General features: G+C 50.0%; 1 protein-coding gene across 1 annotated transcript in view; it reads left to right on the forward strand.

The window, feature by feature from the left end:
- The first annotated feature begins 481 nt into the window (after positions 1–481).
- The window catches only part of Gclc (glutamate-cysteine ligase catalytic subunit), a 28,238-nt gene continuing 7,839 nt past the window's right edge, over positions 482–20,880 (forward strand). Inside the window, exons 1-6 of the mRNA XM_070017287.1 lie at positions 482–940; positions 15,624–15,736; positions 16,535–16,717; positions 18,278–18,391; positions 19,345–19,403; positions 19,522–19,652. Coding sequence (XP_069873388.1) covers positions 791–940; positions 15,624–15,736; positions 16,535–16,717; positions 18,278–18,391; positions 19,345–19,403; positions 19,522–19,652 — 750 coding nt within the window. The 5' untranslated portion in view covers positions 482–790. The remainder of the gene's footprint in view (positions 941–15,623; positions 15,737–16,534; positions 16,718–18,277; positions 18,392–19,344; positions 19,404–19,521; positions 19,653–20,880) is intronic.

Genomic DNA, 20,880 nt, shown 5'->3' on the forward strand with positions numbered 1-20,880 from the left:
CTGCTCTTTGGACTGGGACGAGGCGGGTCGACGTTCAACGCGCATCCTAGGAAGCTAGCAAAACCTGAGCGGAGCGGCGGGGCTGGGGAAGACGGAGGGGCGGCCTCGACCGAGGTGCGTGGCACTCATGCACGGCCGTGTCGTACCGTAACCCCCCGCACAACCCACAAAGGTAGAAGGGCGCCGCGACTGAGAGCTTCCGGCAGCACCTTGGCTCCCCGGGAGGCCGGCCCCGCCGGCCCCGCCCACCGCCGCCGCGCCCCGCCCACCGCCGCCGCGCCCCGCCCACCGCCGCCCCGCCCCGCCCACCGCCCGCCACGCCTACCTCCTCTCCCCCCCTGCCTCGCCGCCTCCAGCCTGGCCCCAATTGCACGTGCGCGCGCTCCTGCGCCGCCCTTTTCCAGCTGTCGGCCACGCCCCCATCGCCACGCCCCCTCCGCGGTCTATAAAACCCGGAGCGCGGTCTGTCCCTCCGGAGCGGCGAGCGGCGGACGCGGGTACTGGGCATGCTCCGTGGCGGCGCAGGTCTCGGTCCCAAGTAGGAAACCCGTGCACGACACCGGCGCCGAGGAGGAGCGGGAGCCGCCGCTTGGCTTCGGGGCGAGAGCCGCACCCACTTCTCCCTCGCCTCGTCCCCGGGGCGGCGGGGACCACTCACTGGGAGCCGGAACGGCCGGACGGGGCCCCCTCCTCCGCCGCCGCCGGCCGCGGCCCGAGGGCGTCCCCGGGGAGGAGCGGCCCGCGTCCGGCCCGCGCCCGCCCGCGGCCCCGAGCGGAGGGCCGGGCGGCCATGGGGCTGCTGGCCCAGGGGTCGCCGCTCAGCTGGGAGGACACCAAGCGGCACGCCGACCACGTGCGGCGGCACGGGATCCTGCAGTTCCTGCACATCTACCACGCCGTGAAGGACCGGCACAAGGACGTGCTCAAGTGGGGCGACGAGGTGAGCGCGGGCCGCCCGGCCCCCGGCCCCGGCCTGCCACCGCCGCCCCGGCCCGGGGGCTGGCTCCGTGCCCGGGACTCTCATCTTGCGGGGCGGGTGGGCCCGGGGAGGGCGTGAGCCCGGCGCCCCCGGCACCAGTGCAGTTAGAGCCTCTGCTGATCGGGGGGCCCGGACCCCGAGACCTGCCGGCTCCGCGGCGCCTTCCCGATCATCTCCAACTTCTCCCCCACGCTTCCCGCACGGAGCGGGTGGCTGACCGGGGTTCTCACCGCGAGCAGGTTTCCCTGGAGCGGGCAGGAGCCTGGCTCCGTCCTGAAGCTCTGGTTTACTGGAATCACCCCCTTTCTGCCAAAAGTTTTTGTCCACCTTCCTGTTTTGTTTTGTTTTTTAATTCATATGCAGTACGTAAAAATTAATGGCTTCTCGAGATGGCCGGTCTGGGTTGAGGGTGAGGGCATTTGTCCGAGGTGGTTCACCTCCTCTGATTGTCCCTGGGACCAACTTCTCCCTCTTGGCCTAAGTTTCAACCGTAGATGTGCTACCAGCTCAGCAATACCTTCCCACAGAACAGACTGGCTGGATAGTCCGGCCTCCTGCAGCTGGTGGAAGGAACTTTTCCACATCCAAGAAGTGTAGTAATAGTAACTTGATGTGTCTGCAGAAATAGTCTTATCATATTTTGGACCGAAAAGGAACGGACAGCAGCTGTGTATGGTGAGAGTTCTTCAGTTTTAAGTTCATTGCCCTTTACACCTTCTTTGGTGTATTACGGGTCACTCACAGGAGAGTGTCAACCCAAGAGGAGCAGGGTTGATTATTTCTTGCCCTGGGGCCTAAGCCTTGTGCTAGGTACGGCTGGCATCAGGTAATTGTGGAATTACAGTAAGAAGACTAGCCATTTTTGAGTAACTAAAGTTAAAGTTTCCTTTGTGCCACTTTCCACACTTAAGGAGAACTAAGTGGTCAATCATCATGCCAGATAGAATATCATGAACGTAAAACTTTTGAACACCCCTTCTACTTAGTCTCCCTGCTTTAAAAATCATTCCTTCCATAGGCAAGAAAATTTTCAGTGACTTGAAAGTGTTGAGTTAAAGTAAGATGAGCTGAAATAGGGCCTTGAAACATAGTATGGAGGATTTCACTTTGACAGCTTTAGTCTAGAGAAGGCTTGCTTCTCCTCCCCAAATTTAAGGGGAGTAGAAAAGAGTGGCAAATACAGTGTTTGTATTCTGCTTCTGTAAGGGGGAGAAAACTGAGCCTAGCCTTCTAGCCATCTTAAAAAGATAATGTCCTGAAATGAGATGTCAGGTATCAATGATACCATTGGGAAGTTGGACTTGTAATACTCTAGTAAGGTTTCCTGCCATTACACTAAAACATGCCAAAGCTGTTCTCTAAAAGCATGGTGACTGTTTAAATTGCATCTCCAGGTTTCTTGCTCCAAGTATTCTGTCATAAGTGAAATATGAAACTATCAGTTGATGTTTTGCTGCCTTCCAGTGATGGGAGTCCAGCTGGAAGTCGGCCGCCTGGCGGAGGATGAATTAAGATTGTGGAATTTTCAGATGGATGGGGAAATGGCACTTTGGCTGTGCCTTGGTCTCCCCCTTCATTCTCCCCCCTGGACTTACACCACAGTGGTACTTGGTATGTGCCAAGCCTCTATTCCTCAGTGTGACTCAAGTTGTCATCCCACAAAGAGGCACCATTTTCCAATCTGCAAGCCATGACACATTAGTAAGTTGATAAACAGATTCAGAAAACTCCAACCCACATCTCTGGGCTTTTGTTGTTGATGTTGTTGTTCTTAAAAAGATTGCCTACAGAGGGGTTACAGTTACATAAGTGAGGTAAAGAGTGCATTGCTTTTTGGACAATGCCACCCCTTCCCTTGCTCTCTCCAAGTTTTTCCCTCCTATCCTCACCCTCAAGTTGTCTAGTTCATTTTCAGCATGGTGTCTAGTGAGTACCACTGCTCAGTTTGTTTACCCTTTGTCCTTGTATTTCTGTGCGCCCTCCCCTTAGACATATAAAAACCCCATAGACAGATAAAGGGACAAGATGAAAGCAAAAACAAGGAAGGAAAAAAACTTAATTTTTCTTTGGCAGTACTGAATTCTCTTTTGTCTGTTCTATGAGTGGACACGCAGGGTGCTTCCACGCCGTGGCTGTTGCCAGTAGTGCCACAGTGAACAGTGGCATGCTATGTCTATTAAATACAGAATGAAACATGCATGATAAATTGGTCTTCGGTGCACACAGTAAGACGGTTGCAATAGGATTTTGCATTGAGTATGTGTGAAAAGGGATGTGTGGCAAGTCATTTGTTTCCTCCTGTGGTTCACAGTTACAGTTGTGCATGAAAGCCAGGCTTAGCTTTGTCATAGAAGGCTTCCTTGAGGGGAGCCCGGGGTCCGTCTAGGTCTTGCGCATTGTTGGGACTCGCTGTTGCACACACCCAGTGCTGGTGCAGAGGCAGAGGCATCAGCCAGCAGTGCAGGTGTCTGTGGGGAGCCCGGGAAATAGGAGGAAGTGCTGGGTAGATAAAAGCAGGGAAGGCGTGGTAAGTGGTATGCTCCCGGGAGATGATGGCCCTGCCACACGCAGTGGTGTCTGACACGCGATACGAAGCGGAGCGGGTTTCAGACCAAATTCTGCTTCTCCTGATTCGACAATGCACCCCTAGATCTGTGGTTTAAAAACACGCACCCAGTGGTCATTGGTATGGTTGGAAGGAAGTCTGTCACTGAGGAAATAGTTAGACCTGTCTACTAGGGACCACAAAGAACCATGTGTTTGGGTTCTAGTCCAAAGTCAAACTGCCTAGTGACCTTGAACTTGCATTTCCTCATTTGGAAAACTAAAGGGCTGGACTCAACTTGAGTTGCATTTGGGTAAAATTTTTAATAAAGGTATATGTCTCAAAACAGAATATACTGACCTTTCTAAGTTGATGTGGAGATGTAAGCGAGTTCTTGGGAACTCAACAGTATCTTCCTGTAAGCACCTTATAAATGAGTTGGTTCCCAGATCTACCTAGATGCCTGGTTGGCTGCTAGCATGGCAGGTTTGGACGCCATGGTGGCAGAAATGAGGGAATGTTCTTGGACACCATGTGGTGCGTACAGCCCACCAAATGGTAAGGAAAAGCATACTTCTGCATAGCACATACACCTTTCAGATAAAGGTCTTGTTTACTGGAACAACGCTGAGTGGTGTTTTGGGATGTCCTTTCAGGAGCTGCTTCCACAGTATACTAGCGTAGAATACTAGGTCCATAGACGTGCATTCAGTGTATTACCCCACATTATGCTTTGTTCTGTCTCATTAGTGAGGACACACTTGGCCTGGCCTCAAATGTTGATGGACTGCTGAGGAGGTACCTCACAGATCTTGGGGTCTTTGTTTTGCATTTGAGGCTGAGTCTCACTAGATAGATAGCCCGGGCTGGCCTCAAACTCAAGATCCTCTTGCCTCAGCCTCCTGCATTAGCCAAGTTTTCTAGATTATGTTCTTTGCCCCTATGTTATTAATGTTTTCACTAGTGTCACTTTCTGTTCTGTGACTTGAGTATGTTGAAAGTTTGCTTATATTTTATGAAAGCCCTTCTCTCAGAAGTTCTGTGATCTGAGACACAAAGCTTTGGACTACATTCTCATGTATAAGACTAATTTTTAAAAAGAAGTGGGTGAGGGGGGAGGAAAGGGGAACATAATTTGCCAGGCGTTGGTGACTCCCACCTGTAACTCTAGCTGCTCTGTAGGCTGAGATCTGGGATCTGTTTGAGGCCAGTCCCAGGCAGAAAAGTTCCCATGGCCAGAAGAATGGCTCAGGTGGTGGGATGCAGCCTTCTACGCGCGCAGTATCCTGAGTTCAAACCCCAATGCTGCAAAGACAAACAAAAGCCCCTAATTTGGCTTCCAATTATGTGCTTGCAGATACATTATCTAGAGAATTTTATAGTTTTGTTCTTTAACTGTTTTTTTGAGTACTAGATATTACACTCAAGGCCTTATTGCTAGGCAAGCGCTTTTCACAGTTTTAGCTGTTTCAGAGTGCTCTAAATTCCATTCAGTTTAGGAACATCAGGATATGCATATGAGAAATGTTAGGATTTGTTTCTCTACCCTGTTACCTGTGGAGTTTCAGCATTCTCCTGAAACAGCATGCTCCAGTGGCTTCTGGAAAGGTAATCCCACTGTACAGCCGTACGTGGTAGATTTCAGAAATGTTGTCTTTGAGCTTTACAGCTTCTCTATAACAAGATAAGATTCCTAATTGTTTACTTCAGAAAAACTGAAACTTAAGTTTCACTTGCATGTGGCAAAACATGAAAAGCTTTATTTTCATAGTGGAGTATAGCACTTTGCCATTAGGAGGCCTCTACTGCGTGCCACCTGTATATGGCAATATGAAACTGATGAGAGAGGGAGGAGAAAGGAAAGAAGCTCTCTGTTCTTGAAGAATTCAGTGGGTAGAGAAAGTGAGACCCCAGAGTGGTAAGAAGAGTCCACTTCCTGAAGCAGGTGGGACTCTGGTAAGATCTTAAGGGAAGGTAGAGAAGGCAAGGGCTTGTACACAGGAGACACTGCAGGTGCCTGAAGCTGGTGACTGTGGCTTTGGCATTTGGGAAAGCAAGAATCGGACTGGCTAGAGAATAAGGCTTGGAAGGCTAACAGAGTCCAGTGTTTAAGGAACTTTCTAGTAGGCCTGTGAGAGGTGGTGTTGGGACAAGGGTCTTTATGGAACAGGTGGGGTCACTACGGACAGATTCCGCACTGCAGGATATAGTTTAGGCTTGGAGAATAAAATAGGGTCAGCCAAGCCCCAGGACGTAGGACTGTGGGATTGCGGGTATTTGGTAGTAGATATGCTCTATCTTCCCCAGGTTCTAGCACAGAGGACTGTGTGAGTAAGCACCCTGTCAGGGGATGGCCCTTGGGGACTGGCTTGAGAGTTGAAAGCCTCTAGTTTAAGGAGTTGGGCACTCGTGAAGGAGCAGCAGCAGCCAGCAGTGGGGCGCGTGGGAGCCGCTGTGTGGTGTCTGGAAGGTGAGATCATCAGAGCAGGGAAGAGCAGGTGTGCCTCGGGGCCTGGAGACACACACTTGAGGGACAGGAGTGCAACACAACTCTGTGCAGGAGCAGGGGGGAAGTGAGGCCTGGAATGAAGCCATCCCTGGGGTCTCCCCCAGGTGGAGGGGCGGCCAGGAGCAGAGTGATGTGTGGGCTCAGTGGGGGCCACGTGGGCAGGCCTGGGAACCCTGGAGACATCTTGGATGTATAGGAATTTGGGAAAGAGCAAAACCAGTTTCGGTACATGCTTGTGACTGACTGATAGAGCCTTTGAAATCTAACCCAGCCTGAGGTCTTGCACATGCTAGGCAAAGACTCGGTCAGCCCTAAGAGCTTGTTTTTGGTACATGTTTATGGGTAACTGAAAACTTGATATATGAATTGATCTTTCCTCAGCAAGTTGGTACGGCCATAGTCCTACTCTAGTTAGAGAGCTTCCAGTATTGTGTTTTCTTGATTGTTCTGTCAGGATTTGGTGGTTGAACTAATTTTCCACAGTGAGATTGCAAAAGAACTCCCAAAACAGATGTTCCCAGTTGCATAACTGTTCATGCAGATACAGAACCATGGTTGTTTTCAGCAGAATTAAACTCCATGACCATTTCCCTGGAAACTTAAGAATCTGGAATATGGCTTAGCCATGTTTAAATCGACCACAGAGTCATGAACTGGAGTTTCCAGAGTTTCCCAAAGGTGGGACACAGCTTGAAGAACCTGTGAACGCTGGCTGTGCCTCTCTGAAGTGTTGTAGAAGAGTCTAGATTACAGCAGTGACCTTAAAGTTGAGAAAGTGAACATGGAAGGAATTCCTTGTAGACTTTATTCTCTGAGCGCTCTTTGAGTCTCAGACACAGCCCGAGAGGGTCAGTGGATGCACTTCTTCATTTCCCCTTCTGAACAGTCTTGGACTCTACCAAACCAGTGTGCGTGCCGGGGCCCTGGCCTATTATATCTAGGGCTTGTTACCTATTGACTCCGCAGCTCAATACAGCAAGAACTAGGAAGTCAACAAAAGTTCTCTGAGCACAAAGTTCATACACTTCACTCCCTGGAGCATAGCTCAAGCCCTTCCCCAGAGACGGCTTACCTTACACACAGTTCCCTCGTCCCAGCGGAGGGTACGCTGCAGGAAGTCAGGTGATTCAGAAATAGAAGGACCTGTGAAAAGCCAGCGCGGGCATCTTTAAGAGTATTAGAATTTTGTTGTAACTCCTGCTAAACAAAATGACTGATAAAGTCCAAAGCCCTGATAAGAAGTGCAAGTATGTTTGCTGTCTTTAACTACTTTTAGATTCCCACTTCCATTCATAAAAATTTGTAAGACAGCATATGTTCTAAAGGGGCACCAGTCAGTACTCTCGCAAAGAGTGAGGAGGGCAGAGGTCAGGGTGTTGTATCTGGTGCTGGGGTCCATACCAGCCAGAGGAAGAGCTCCCACCAGAGAGGAGGTGGCAGTGGGAGGAAAAGAAGGGAGAGCACACGAGGAGATGGGGTCGGCGTGGAAGCGCATCTCAGACCATCTCCTGGCGGCCTGCAGCCCCTCCGGGCGCCAGAGCTCTCGGCAGCAGGAGGCACCACCATGGGCCTGGTAAAAGTCTCAGTCCACAGGTTGAGTGCCTTCCCTTCTACGCTGCAACAGCTGCTGCTGCTGCTGCTGCTGCGGGCAGGCCAGCCTGTGGAGGAAGTCAGGACCAGCCTTTATAAGAAAGCCAGGCTGAACTCACTCGATACTTAGCGGCTAGGACCGGTGAGCCCCAAGCCAGGCATTTGACCAAGCTATTTGAGACCTTTGTCCTTCAGTATGACTTCAGACATGCAGGGACCGAGTTTAATTAGCCAGTCAGAATCTTCCACACCTTACTGAGCAGCTTAGAACGACTCTGTTGATTGGGTCCCGTGTAACATTCAGAACCGGTTCCTGCCTGATTGGGGCCCTGTACTGCCTCGCTGAGCTGAGATTAAGGAAGGCTCTGCGCTCAGATCCTCATGGTGTTGGGGTGATGGTAAATGGGGCCCTGGACCAGTGCCATCCGGTCTGTGAACACAAGCGGGCCCCGTGAGCACAGATGGCCTTGTGGGGTTACAGTCCCTTTTTTAGTGTTGGCTCAGAGGCTGTGTAGCAAGGACTTTCCATCACCATCTTTGTTGAGTGATTTCTTCCTAGGAACTAAGGCCTTGACTTTCTTCTGTTTCCCCTAGAAGTCTCTGGCACTAGGAGAACCTGATGTGTAGACATGGTACCAGAGAACCATGATTGTCTGGCTGTAGCATCCAGGTGGAGAGCCCGGGCTAAGGTGCTCTTACACTTGGTGACTGCAGAGGCTCTGATGGTTCTGACCCTTCAGGCCCAGCTCCGACTTTTTTTTTTTTTGGTCGGTCATGGGGCTTGAACCCTGGGCCTGGGTGCTGTCCCTCAGCTCTTCAGCTCAAGGCTAGCACTCTTATCACTTGATCCACTGCACCACTTCCAGTTTTCTGGTGGTTTATTAGAGATAAGACTCTCACAGACTTTCCTGCTCCGGCTGGCTTTGAACCATGATCCTCAGATCTCAGCCACCTGAGTAGCTAGGATTACAGGCGTGAGCCACCAGCACCCAGCTCCAGCTCCAACTTTTGCAGCTGGTGTCCTGGAACCAGCGCACCTTCTACCCTGTCCTCCATTTGGACAGAGGCAGGGAGGACGCCCTGGAAAAAGCCAGGGAATTCGCTGTCCTGGGAGCCCAGGGTGGTATTCAAGTGCAGGTGTTCTGTGGTAAGAACTACTTCTGTTTATAATATTGTTTTGTTTTTTTTGAAGGAAATGCTTTGTGGCTCAGGTTTCTCTGTTGCGCAGCGTCTGAATTATGCTGATGGCCAAAACAAACATCACACTGGTGACCCACGTGCTTCTCAGCTAAGTGGGGCAAGGTAGGAGAGCCTTCATGAGTGCCAGAAAATCAGAAGAACATAGGTTAGAAAAGTTAGCCAGCACAATTCAGAGGAATGCGTTGTGTGCAAAGCACGGCACGCACATCTGCAGATGTGGCACTTCGTACCTAAATGGCCACGTGTCCAGGTGCTCCACATCATGACTTCTTTGTGCCCCATCTCCCCTACACGAGAGTCAGCGGGGCTTTCCTGTGGCATCCATTTTTGTAGCCTCTCTCGTGAAGTCTCGGTTTCTCACCTGCCTCCTGGCAGTCACCAAGGCCTGGGAGAATGTCCCCCTGGGGCAGCATGATTGGAGGAAGCACCAAGTCCTGTGGGAAATCCATGAGGACCAGCAGGAGGCCAGGTCAGGGCAAGGCCCTGTTGACTTTGCTTCTAAAACTCTAGACTTACTCCGGAGTGTACCCTGTAGTTCCTGTGGTGTGAATCCATGTTGGGAGTGGAGATTGTAAGGCTCTTTTCACAAAATACGTTGAATGTTTTAGGAATTTGCTACCACTTTAAACGGCTAGAATATTTCCTTTTCGTGATATAGGGCAGTTTAATGTCACATTTTAACCGTTACCAATTTAAATTATCACTGTACAGATAAAACAACACAAAGGAAAATCACGGTCAATTTTTTACTTGGTACTTTTACTGATGCCCCAGAACTGCCCAGACATGAGCCCAAAACAATGCTGCTCTTGTTTATGATGCCGTGACCAGGTAAGTAACCAAATTCAAAGCCACGTCACGTTTTATTGCATCTGTGTTAGGCGCACACAGCTGCTCTTAGGATCTGGATGTCTCGACGCTCGCTGCCTGGCTATGGGGCACCATGGCTGGCACTGTGGGTTCTCCGAGGTTGGGCGTCTTGACGGGGTAGGAATGTGAGAGTCCTCAGAACCATTAGCCGTTCATGTTTTTCCAGGTGAGGAAACTAGGCTGGAGCAGCGTGCATCATGGCTCAGCGGCCTCTGGTGGGATAGCTGGGTAGGGTATCCTGTATTTGTGTCCAAGGGTCTGTAGGCAATCTCTAGACAGCTCCTAGTCCCCTTCCGAGAGCTTACATTAATGCACTTCCTCTGGGAAGCCCACCTGAGTTTCTAGACCAAATTAGACTACTGTGTGCGCGAATAGTGGTTTGGCCATTTTGAATATTCACCCAGATAATTTACATATCCCCTGTTTTGCCTTTCTAGTTAATACATAGCCCTGAGGACATGCCACGCTTGCCTAGCTCCTGCTTGTTGAGTGGTAGAGCCTGGGCCCCGGGGCTGTGGGCTGGTTCAGCACTTGGTATAAAGAGAAAACTGGTCTCTGAAGAGCAACGAGTGGTTCTGAGAAGTGATCAAAACTGCTGGGTAGCCGGGAGCTTGTGGCTCATGCCTGTAATCCTAGCTACTCACGAGGCTGAGATCTGAGAATCACAGTTCAAAGCCAATCCGGGAAGGAGTCTTATCTCCAATAAACCACTAGAAAACCGTAAGTGGCGCTGTGGCTCAAGCGGTAGAGTGCGTTCCTTGAGCTGAAGTGCTGAGGGACAGCGCCCAGGCCCAGAGTTCAAGCCCCACGACCAACAAAAAAAAAAAAAAAAAAAAAAACTGCTGGGTAGGCCAGCGGAAAGAGCCAGCAGTGGAATGGAGGATCAGCCCTGAACTGAGCGTGAGACCTGCCCTGCCTAACCCTTCTCCCACGCACTGCCTTGGCTTCTTCTATCTGACCCTTCCCATCCCATCGTTCATCGACCTTTCTCCATCCAGATTCTGGTGACCCAGCCAGGCACAGGACAGATGGACAAAGGACTTTCTCATAAGTGCTGAGTCTTATGTTTCAGAATTTTTTTTTTTTTTGTGAAAATACTGTATAGAGGGGTTACAATTACATGGGCAAGATAATGAGTACATTCCTTATCAAGCATTGCAGCCTCCTCCTTTGTTTCCCCTTCCCATCCTCCCTCCGCCCCCCCCACCCAACCCTCCCCCCCCCACCAAAGTTGTAAAGTTCGTTTTCAACATAACGACTTGTACATCTCATTGTTGCAATGGGTCCACCTATATCCCTATTTAAACGATTGTTTCAGAATTTTCTTGTAACCCATTTTCACCTCTAGGGGAGAGAATTAAGCAATGTTTCATAGAAATGCCTAACCATACTCCAAACTCCAAGCTCCCAGAAGCTCTTACCCTCAAGAAGGAATAGTAAGTCGCTCTCAACTTCTGGTGAATACCACTTAAATGCTTAACATGACTTAAAAAGTTTGAATGCCAGGGGCTGGGAAGGTGGCTCAGTGGTAGAGTGCTTGCCTTGCATGCCTGAGGCCCTGGGTTCGATTCCTCAGTACCAAATAAAAAGAAAAAAACCTGGAAGTGGCACTGTGGCTCAAGTGGTAGAGCACTAGCCTTGAGCTGAAGAGCTGAGGGACAGCGCCCAGGCCCAGAGTTCAGGCCCCACGATCGGACCAAAAAAAAAAAAAAAAAGTTTGAATGCCGATAGGTGCAGGTGTCTCACACCTGTGGTCACGTCCACTTGATTGGGAGGATCAAGGTTTGAGAAGCCCAGGCAAGAAAAGTCCTTGAGGAGCCATCTTCACATAGGGACACTCGACACACGCCTGCCTGTCCTTCCAGCAATGGTGGGAAGCCCAAAGTAGGGGAGTGGAAGGTCACAACCCCCTCCTCAGTGAAAAGCAGGACCGAGGCCCTGAGTTTAGTCCTTAGTACCTCAAAACCAAAGTTAGAATACTCACACTAGCTGTCATTTTAAACCACCTTTTGCTATGTGTCTACTCTTTATTCAGTGTTATACTGAGTTCTTACATCGCTCTTAATTAAGATTCTCTATTGGTCTGATTTCAGATGAACAAGATGCATCTCCCCTGTTCAAACCTGCACTGAGTGATGTAGTTGTTGAGGCAAGGTTCCTAGCAACACTGTAGAGAGCATGTGAACAGACTGGGCCTCCGTCCTGGACTCAGTGTGGGCGGCTGACTCTAGTAGGGTAAACCGACCAGCAGATGAAGGGTGTACCCCTCCCGCACACTTAAGTATGAAAGGCTTGTAAAGTGGTGGTGTCTTTTCTTGGGCCTATATAGAAGTGGCGGAGTCAAATGGGTTGTGTCAGGAGCCGTCACCTGTGTGCTGTGGAGAAAAGGTAGATCTCAGTGGTGGCTGCTGCCTCCAAGACAAAACGCAAATTACACAAAACCAACTCTGCAGCCTGTTCACAATGCCTGCCGAGCATGCGCTTTCAGAATTTGGATGTGTGCACTAGCCAGAGCTCAAAAGCTGACAAGGTAGTCCCCCCTTACTCTGGAGGGCACACCCCAAGACACCCCCACCCCACAGTTGTTGACAAATCATGTATGGTACCAAATCCTGTGTGCTCTGCTTTTCTGTAATGACGTTTAATCTAAAATTAGACACCGAGAGATCAACAGCAATAACTAGTAAGAATTGTAATAATGCTGTGCGGAGTGTGAACTCTCAAAACACTCACAAATATGAATACCTTGGGACCATAGGCAACTCAGACTACAGAATGCAAAACCTCAGGTGAGGGAACTGCTGGGTATTTTAATCCTTAGAATCGGTGGTGGGTTTTACAGGCCTTCATGTTCTTTTTTCCTCTTTGCTCCTTACTGTTTGTTGTATGAAGGAAGTTTAGGAAAAGACAGGACTCAGAAATCATAATGTAAGTCTTGTGACTTCAGGTATTTCACAGCGGGAACATTTTTTCCTGTGCCTTTTTGTTACTGCCCATTGTCTAGGTTACTGAATCAAATCTGTCTGATCCTGTTTGGTTCTAAAGGGTGCTTATATTAACTAGAATTGGAAATAAACATGGATACTGGAGTGGTGCGGCGCTAACATTAGAAAAAGTAGGAGCTCAGGGAATGACTTGGAGGATAGAGGACTGGCACTTGACAGTAGCTTTAAATCTGAGTGAAAAATGGTCAGAAGAGTCTCAGCTTCTTCAGAACTCAGCCTAACTGAAGAGCAGATCTGTTTTTCTTTCCCCTGTGGTAATGTTCCGATGTTTCTCTGTTTTGTTTGCTTAACAAGATCACGGATGATTATTCTCTAATTAAGGGGAGTGTGGCTTGTTAACATTCTAAATGTCATCCATTGGGCTGATATTAAAACTCAGAGGGAGTCTGTGCTTTTTATCTTTTTGCTGTGCTTTAAACTTAAGCTAAGAGAGATTTTTTTTTTCAGCACTGGGGTTTTAACTCAGGTCTGCATGCTTGCTAGGAAGTACTCATTATACCACTAAGCCATACCTCCAGCCCTGATTTTGTGCTTGTGGTTTTGTTTTGGTTTGGTTTTTTTGTCCGTTGTGGGGCTTGAACTCTGGGCCTGGGCACTGTACCACTAAGCTATACCTCCAGCCCTGATTTTGTGCTTATGTTTTTTGTTTTGTTTTGTTTGTTTTTTGTCCGTTGTGGGGCCTGAACTCTGGGCCTGGGCACTGTCCCTCAGCTCTTCAGCTCAAGGCTAGTGCTCTACCACTTGAGCCACAGCACCGCTTCCGGCTTTTTCTATTTATGTGGTGCTGAGGAATGGAACCCAGGGCCTCACGCATGCGAGGCAAACACTCTACCACTGAGCCACCTTCCAGCCCGTGCTTGTTATTTTTAAGGTAACATCTTAGCTATTTTGTGATTCCTGTCCTACCTGGGATCACTGCCACTCAGGACTATACCCAGTTTCTTTCCATTGAGATGCAGTCTCTGCCTGGACTGGCCTCAAACCACAAACCTCCCATTCTCAGTCCCCCACGTAGCAGGGATACAGGTCTGAGCTGCCAGTGCCTGGCTCATGGCTAAGAATGACTTGGAGAAGTAAGGATTTCCACTGACAAACAGAAATAAAGCTATATAATCACAACCAGTTCTTGCTCATCTTGGACATAGATCAGTATCAGAGACTCGTTGTTCCTCACCTTCTGTGATCTCTCAGCCCACTTTGCCCACTTACCTGGCATCGCCGGTGTTGTAATCCTCCACCACCTTCGCTCACCAACATGCCATCCTCTCAGGTCCTAGCAGCTGGTGTCCCGGCAGGCCTGGAGTGAGGCGGGGACAGGCACAGAGCCCGGCCAGCACTTGAACCTTGGGTTACTGCATTAACCTCATAGCCCCTTTGTCCCTAGAAAACGGGCAGGCAAAGCTACTTTTACGTGATGGGCTGAAAGATTAGGATCCAGTGTTGAAAAATTCATGGTGCTCCCTTTCTCATTATGTTCACCTGAAGACAGAGGTTGCTCCCGCTTGTGCGTGTGCAGGTAGCTTCCGTGCCCACCACGTGTGCTCTCATCCAGGGCCGGATCTGCAGAGGGATGCAGTCGGCAGGCAGCGGCAGCCCCCAGTGACTGGGGACAGGGGCTCCCAGATGGTTCTCGGTCCATTGGCACAGAGATTACAGGAGCTCACACCCTTCAGTGGTGACAGCATTCTTAAGATCTCTTGAACTGAATTCCAGTGGGAATCTAGACTCCTTCGTAAGTTGACTAATAAAAGGTCATTGGAGGTTTTTGTTTTGGGGTTTTTTTTTGCTCATCTCTTCAAATTTCTGTTTATGTGGTAGGACAGGCAGGCTTGTATGCCATCCAAGACTGGCCAGTCCACATACGCAAGGGGCGTGCGCAGGTGCATGGCCAGGAGAGAGCCCTGCCCAGCCTCGGGGCCAGAGTCGGGCTGCATCCAGACTGCTTGCCTTTGCACGCGTTACAGGAGTATCTGTGTATGCAGTATAGTCATGGTACTGTGTGTTCCATATTACAGTCCTACAAGCCAAACCAAATATATCAGGGCCTGCCTGGTTGGGGCGTCAGTCTGCCTTCTTTAAATCACTGTCTTGGTGCCTCGTGCTAAGGTGATGTTAGAGGGTTTGCCTTACTAATCCTGTCCCATACCTCTGCGCTCATGTGGAAAGTGGATGTGGATCTGCAGTCACGGAGGGTTTCATAACCCTCACTATTCATGCTGACGCTCGTGACTTAAAGAATGTGATTTCAGGGAAACAAAAGCAGGTCCTAATTGTTCTCTACCAGAGGAGTTCTGCTTTGGCGCGTCACTCTCAGTTGTCCCCGAATCCCACCAGGTGTTATTATTAATGCACTGTTGCTGTGAGTTGTAAAAATCACAGTTTCAGAGCTGGGAAGATAAATTATTTGTGATATATCAAAACTAAATTATCGAGAGCTCTAGTTTCTCCACATTTGTATTTCCAAGTAGAGCTCCCCAAAATTGGGACTTGTAGTAGGATTATAAAAGACTCAGGTGCCAGTAATTGTAACCTGCTTGGCCTGTGTTCCCAGATAACTGTTTCTAATAATAAGATAAATGAAGAAGTAAGCTAAAACACAACTTCTTTACCATAGCAGTTTACACCATCCTGCTTGAAATCCAACTCCTTTGAAGTAGACTTTGTCACCAGGCACCCTGATGCTTCTTTGGGGGTAGTCCTAAGATGGGGGAGAGGGTTGAGGAAGGCACTCTGGCCCTCAAACGCTGGCTTCTGCAGGTTTTCATACTATGCAAATGAGCCCTGGGGTGTTGTTGGGTAAGCAGACGTGACTCTCTCTAGTTACCGGGTTTTTCCTAGCCTTCACATCTCCCTCCCTGTGTTTCAGAAGTTGCGGTGCTGGAGTCTGGGGATGCTCATCATTCTCACCCTTATTATTTTCAATAGGTGGAATACATGTTGGTATCTTTTGATCATGAAAATAAAAAAGTGCAGTTGGTCCTGTCTGGAGAAGATGTTCTTGAAACTCTGCAAGAGAAAGGGGAAAGGACAAATCCGAAGTAAGCCTTCATTCTGAGTTTCTAGATCTTGGAGCTACGCAGAGCAGAGCTGCTTCTGAGACTTGTAGAAGGCAGGGTGTCCTAGCAGCTAAGGTTCCAGGTTGCCTGGCTTGCAAATACTGGTTACTCAGCGGTTGAGCAGCCTCAGGCTGGCTTAACCTCTCCGTGCCTCCGTTTCTCATCCGTGAAGTATAGATAATAACAGTGCAAGCCTCCAAGTTGGTGAGATTGAATGTATTACTACAGTGATACAGTACAATAAGCTAAACATCAACTCTACTTACATTTAACATAAACCATTATTAAATATTTTCTAAGTATGTTAGACCTAATACCTGCCAGTCCTTATACACTTGAAGAACCATGGAGAATCAGCAGCCTCGGAGTCCTTGGCTTCATTTATACCTCATGGCCTTACGTTTTTGTAAGCAAATTCTAGATTTGGTGGTAGTAACGATGGTGGTGGTGTTGAGGTTGAAATTTACCAGTCAGGGATGCCACCACTTGAGCCATGCCCCCAGTCCTAACGCAGACCCCAAAATGCTGTAGCAAAAGACTAAGGTGAAAAAGTGCAGCTGTGGAGCTCACTGGACGCAGATGAGAGGGAACTCTGCAACTTGTAGGTGAAGACGGGAGGGAGGGACTGGGAGAGAGAGAGGGAACAGAACACTGTATGAAAGAAAGGAGATGGACTCTTTCCCTGACTCATGTAATTGTGATCCCTCTGTACGGCACCTTTATAAGAACAATCAAGTAAACTTTAAAAAATAAGATGAAACTGCGTCTTCTCTCCCGCAGCCACCCTACCCTCTGGCGGCCGGAGTACGGTAGCTACATGATCGAGGGGACTCCGGGACAGCCCTACGGGGGGACCATGTCCGAGTTCAACACAGTCCAGGACAACATGCGGAAGCGGCGGCAGGAGGCCACTTCAGTGCTGGGAGAAAACCAGGCCTTGTGCACAATCACGTCCTTCCCCAGGTTAGTTCCATGCCAGCATGTCCTAGCAGCCATGCTGGAGAGCCAGGCACAGAGGCCACGCCACCCCTGTGTGCTAACCTGACCTGGTCCTCCAAGCCCTGGCAGGCCTGGAAGGTTGCGTGCCACAGTGTGCTGTGCAACCTAAGATCACTGTGCAGAGCAGGGACACTGTGAGTGTGTGGTGGAAGTGAAAAAAGCAAGTGAATCCTGGGGGGGGGGGGCGGGCATGGCTGCCGCTTGAGAGAAACACTGGAACAAAAAGCAAACACGAAGGCTGAAGAGTTCATTTGACTTCTAGTGAACTTGAAAATCCAATCTTTCACATTTTCCTTTTTCCATTTAACATTAAGAGCATGATATATTTCACTTAGCAACTTAAAAGAGGATAGAGGTTGTGACACAAACCAGACTGTTTTTGTATTTCATCATTTAAGAGTATATAGTACTGATACCCTGTGAACTTTCTGCCCAGAAAATAAAGTATTTGGGTTAATCTTACTATGTCACCCATCAGCTGAAAAGAGCTCTACACGGAGTACTTGCTCTTGAAAAAAATGGGCTGGCTGCCAGAGTAGTGGCTCAAATGGTAGAGCACCAACTTGGCACGTGTGAGGCCTGAGTTCAAACCCCAATACTGCATCAGTAGTGTCCCGTCTGCCATGGGTGGCAGTTGTGTTGTGTCAGAAGGATGAACTCTCTAGTGGGGAAAGCTCGGAACAAGTCGCATGACTGGTCCACTAAACTAGCCTAAGACGGGAACGCCAGTGCTCCTGGCTGGTCTGGGGCTGTGCAGGGGGTGGTGGAGGACCGAGACCCTGCCACCCTTGCCTCACAGCCATGCCAGTCTCTGCCTGGCCCCAGTCTGGCTGTTTCCTGTGGCCACAGGCCCAGGTGATGTCCCGTCTAGCTGACAGCAGCCTTCCGGACAAGGCTCCAGCTCCAGGTGTCCCCAGGCGGCAGCCAGCCAGCCAGCAGGTGCTTCCCCATGTGCAAGGCAGAGATTTGAAGTCAGGTGTGGGCGGGTGAGCGGAGCCTGCCGAGAGCCCTGGACCCCTCTCGGCAAGCCTGTTCTTGACCCCACTTGCTAACCGGGGTGGCTGAAGGAGCAAAGCCAGGAGGAATGGGAAGCGGGCATGGAGTCTGCACTCTGGGTTAGCTCCCCGCTGAGGTCAGGGGAGAGGGGGTTGGGTTCAGGGCAGGTTCTGAGGAGGCCTGCGGAGGGGATGATGAACCCTGTCCACATGCACAGGCGCCCCTCAGAAAGCGGGTCAGCAGAGACTAGAAAGCTCATAGTGGGGAAAGAGCATGCCTCAGCCATGGGGGGGCGTGGCAGGGGGTGGGGAACCAGGGACATCACTTGCAGGCAGCAGTCCTCAGAGATCCTGTGCTCTCCTGGTCAGTGAGGGCGTGGGGACTGTGTGACACCAGAGTGGTGGTCACAGAGATGACCCTCAGGACGCCACCATGCGGTGATGGTCACAGACACTCGTACACAGCAAGACCACAGGCGGCTCAAACCCAAGACGAACACCATCTGTTCAGTTCTTCGCTTTGTTGTAGATTAGGCTGCCCTGGGTTCACACTGCCTGAGTACAAACCCAACCCCGTGGAAGGCGGCGCCTCCAAGTCCCTCTTCTTCCCAGATGAAGCAATAAACAAGCACCCCCGCTTCAGGTGAGTGTGACACCCCCTCCTGACCCCCTCAGCAGACGCTCTGCTCACAGACACAGGGGCCACAGCTACTGGATGACTGCTTCTCACACCCAAACCTGCCTATTTCCCAAGTCACCTTGAAAGTCAGACTGGCATTGTCCTCCTGTGGCTGAGCAGATTCCTTAAATCTTTTCCCCTTTTGTAGCTTCTGTGATCTACTTATCTCAGTACACATACCATCACACTGCCATAGAATGTATTCGGCTCCTGGTGCATTTAGTAGGTAGTTTTTCCTCTGTTCTATTAACTACCCAAGCTGTTAGCTCAGGACCTCTCTGGCTCGAGCTTGGCTTTGTGCCTGCGTGCGCACCCATCCTGAGCAAAGGTTCCTGATCTCAGGCAGGGGTGCTGAAACTCAGCAGTGTTCATTCAGTTTCTGAGTATTTTTTGGAGGTAACACAGAGTTGTGTTGAAAGTGAAATAAACATTTTTAGCCGTAAGAAGAGAGACAGTGACAGATAGGTAACAGAAGGTGGCAGCACCAGACATCTCCTTGGAGAAAGTAGAGTGCTCTTGCCTGGCGTGAGGTGAAGCAGGCTTCTAGTGGAGGAGCTGTAGAAGCTGAGTGGACCAGAGCCCTTGCGGGAGAAGTGTATGCAAGATGCAACTGCAGAGTGCGCACTTAGATTCACCTAAAGTCATCGTGAGAGAGCCCACCGCGGCGGGCCTGAGTGCTCAAGACTTGGCTTGGTGCCGTGGACTGGGACAGGGGTGGTTCTTCCTGGGGGATCCCGGAACAGAGTCTCGCACGGCTGACGTTCCCAAGGCATCTCAGTGCCTGGAACTTGCGCACGGTCTGTGGACTGTCTCCACGTCATTTGAATAGGACTTACATCAGTTCATCTCTGTGTCGTCAAATTCTTCTGCATGGTGGTTCTTGGAGGGTATTTATGAAGTTTGGTTGTCTGTTTTAGTACCCTAACAAGAAATATCCGGCACAGGAGAGGAGAAAAGGTTGTCATCAATGTACCAAGTAAGTTACAAAGGTGAGGGGAGCTGGGGGGGGGAAGGCGGGGGACGGGGGGGGGGCTTATTGCATTGTTGAGTCCTTACTCTTAACCACATCCTTCCCTTTTATGTTCACAACGCAGTATTTAAGGACAAGAACACCCCATCTCCATTCGTGGAGGCATTTGCTGACGAGGAGGCTGCCCGGGCGGCCCAGCCCGACCACATCTACATGGATGCCATGGGGTTTGGGATGGGCAACTGCTGCCTTCAGGTACGGTGTCCGCTGTGTGGACTCTGACCGGTTCCAACCTGCTTTAAAAATTGCATTTGAATTAAGGTGATGGGGGGTAGATAGGATTCTTTCTGAAAAGAAAATGGATTTTATTTATTTATTTATTTTGTCAGTCGTGGGGCCTGAACTCTGGCCTGAGCACTGTCCCTCAGCTCTTCGGCTCAAGGCTAGCGCTCTACCACTTGAGCCACAGCACCACTTCTGGCTTTTTCTGCTTATGTGGTGCTGAGGAATTGAACCCAGGGTCTTCTGCATGTAAGGCAAGCACCCTACCACTGAGCCACCTTCCTAGCCCCACAAATTAGATTATTTTTTAAAATACTTTTGTTACTATGAAGGTGTTCAACAGAGGGGCTTGAAACAAGGTTGTTTAGTAAGTTCATCTGAAGCTGAAGCTGTCTTTTGACTTAGAACCCCAGATCACCACAGGTGGGGTCCGTAGTTTCTTCTTAGTGCTCATTAGTGGCAGGCTAGTGAAGCTGTTTGACACGGGCAGATCTTGATTTCTGTGAGCACTTACAATGGCAGCTACTGAAGTTCTTTCTTCATGGAAGTATTCCAGTGGTTTTGTGATAGAAGGGACTTCAGACTTGGCTACTCAGGCAAAGCCACCTAGTGATGGAGGAAGGATAAATGCTTCGCAGTGGCCTTGCCGGCAGGCACACACACCACACGGGGGAAGGCCAGAGCCCCGGCCAGCGAGGCCTGCCGCGCGCACCACCTCCCTCTCCCTTCACTGGGGCTCCTCATTCTTCCCATGTGGCTAACAGCAGGGCTTACAGTAGGGCCCTTCTAGGCCTGACTCTAAGCTCAGACTTACTTCATTTCCTTTATTAATAGCTGTATCTGTTACGAGCTGTCATTTGATTAAAATCATTGTGTGGAAACTGTATAATTTGTAAATTTTCAAATTGAGAATTTAAAATCAGAGAGTCTGTTCTGCCGACTTCAGCTGATTAGAAATTGTCCTTGGGGAACTAGACGCAGCACTGAAGCCTGTAGTCCTGGCTTCTCAGGAGACAGAGTCAAGGGGAATCACGATTCAAGGCCAGCCCAAGCATGAAAGTTCAAGAGACTCCGTCTCAGCCGACGGCTGGATGTGGAGCTGCACACAGCCACAGGCTGGGGACAGTGCCATGAGCGTGCCATCCCAGCACTTCAAGAGGACATCAGGGGAATCCTGTTCCCATACAGGGTCCGCAGCCTC

The sequence above is a fragment of the Dipodomys merriami genome, unplaced genomic scaffold (assembly GCF_024711535.1).
Source record: "Dipodomys merriami isolate MVZ:Mamm:240054 unplaced genomic scaffold, mDipMer1.0.p SCAF_122, whole genome shotgun sequence".
Classification (NCBI taxonomy): domain Eukaryota; kingdom Metazoa; phylum Chordata; class Mammalia; order Rodentia; family Heteromyidae; genus Dipodomys; species Dipodomys merriami.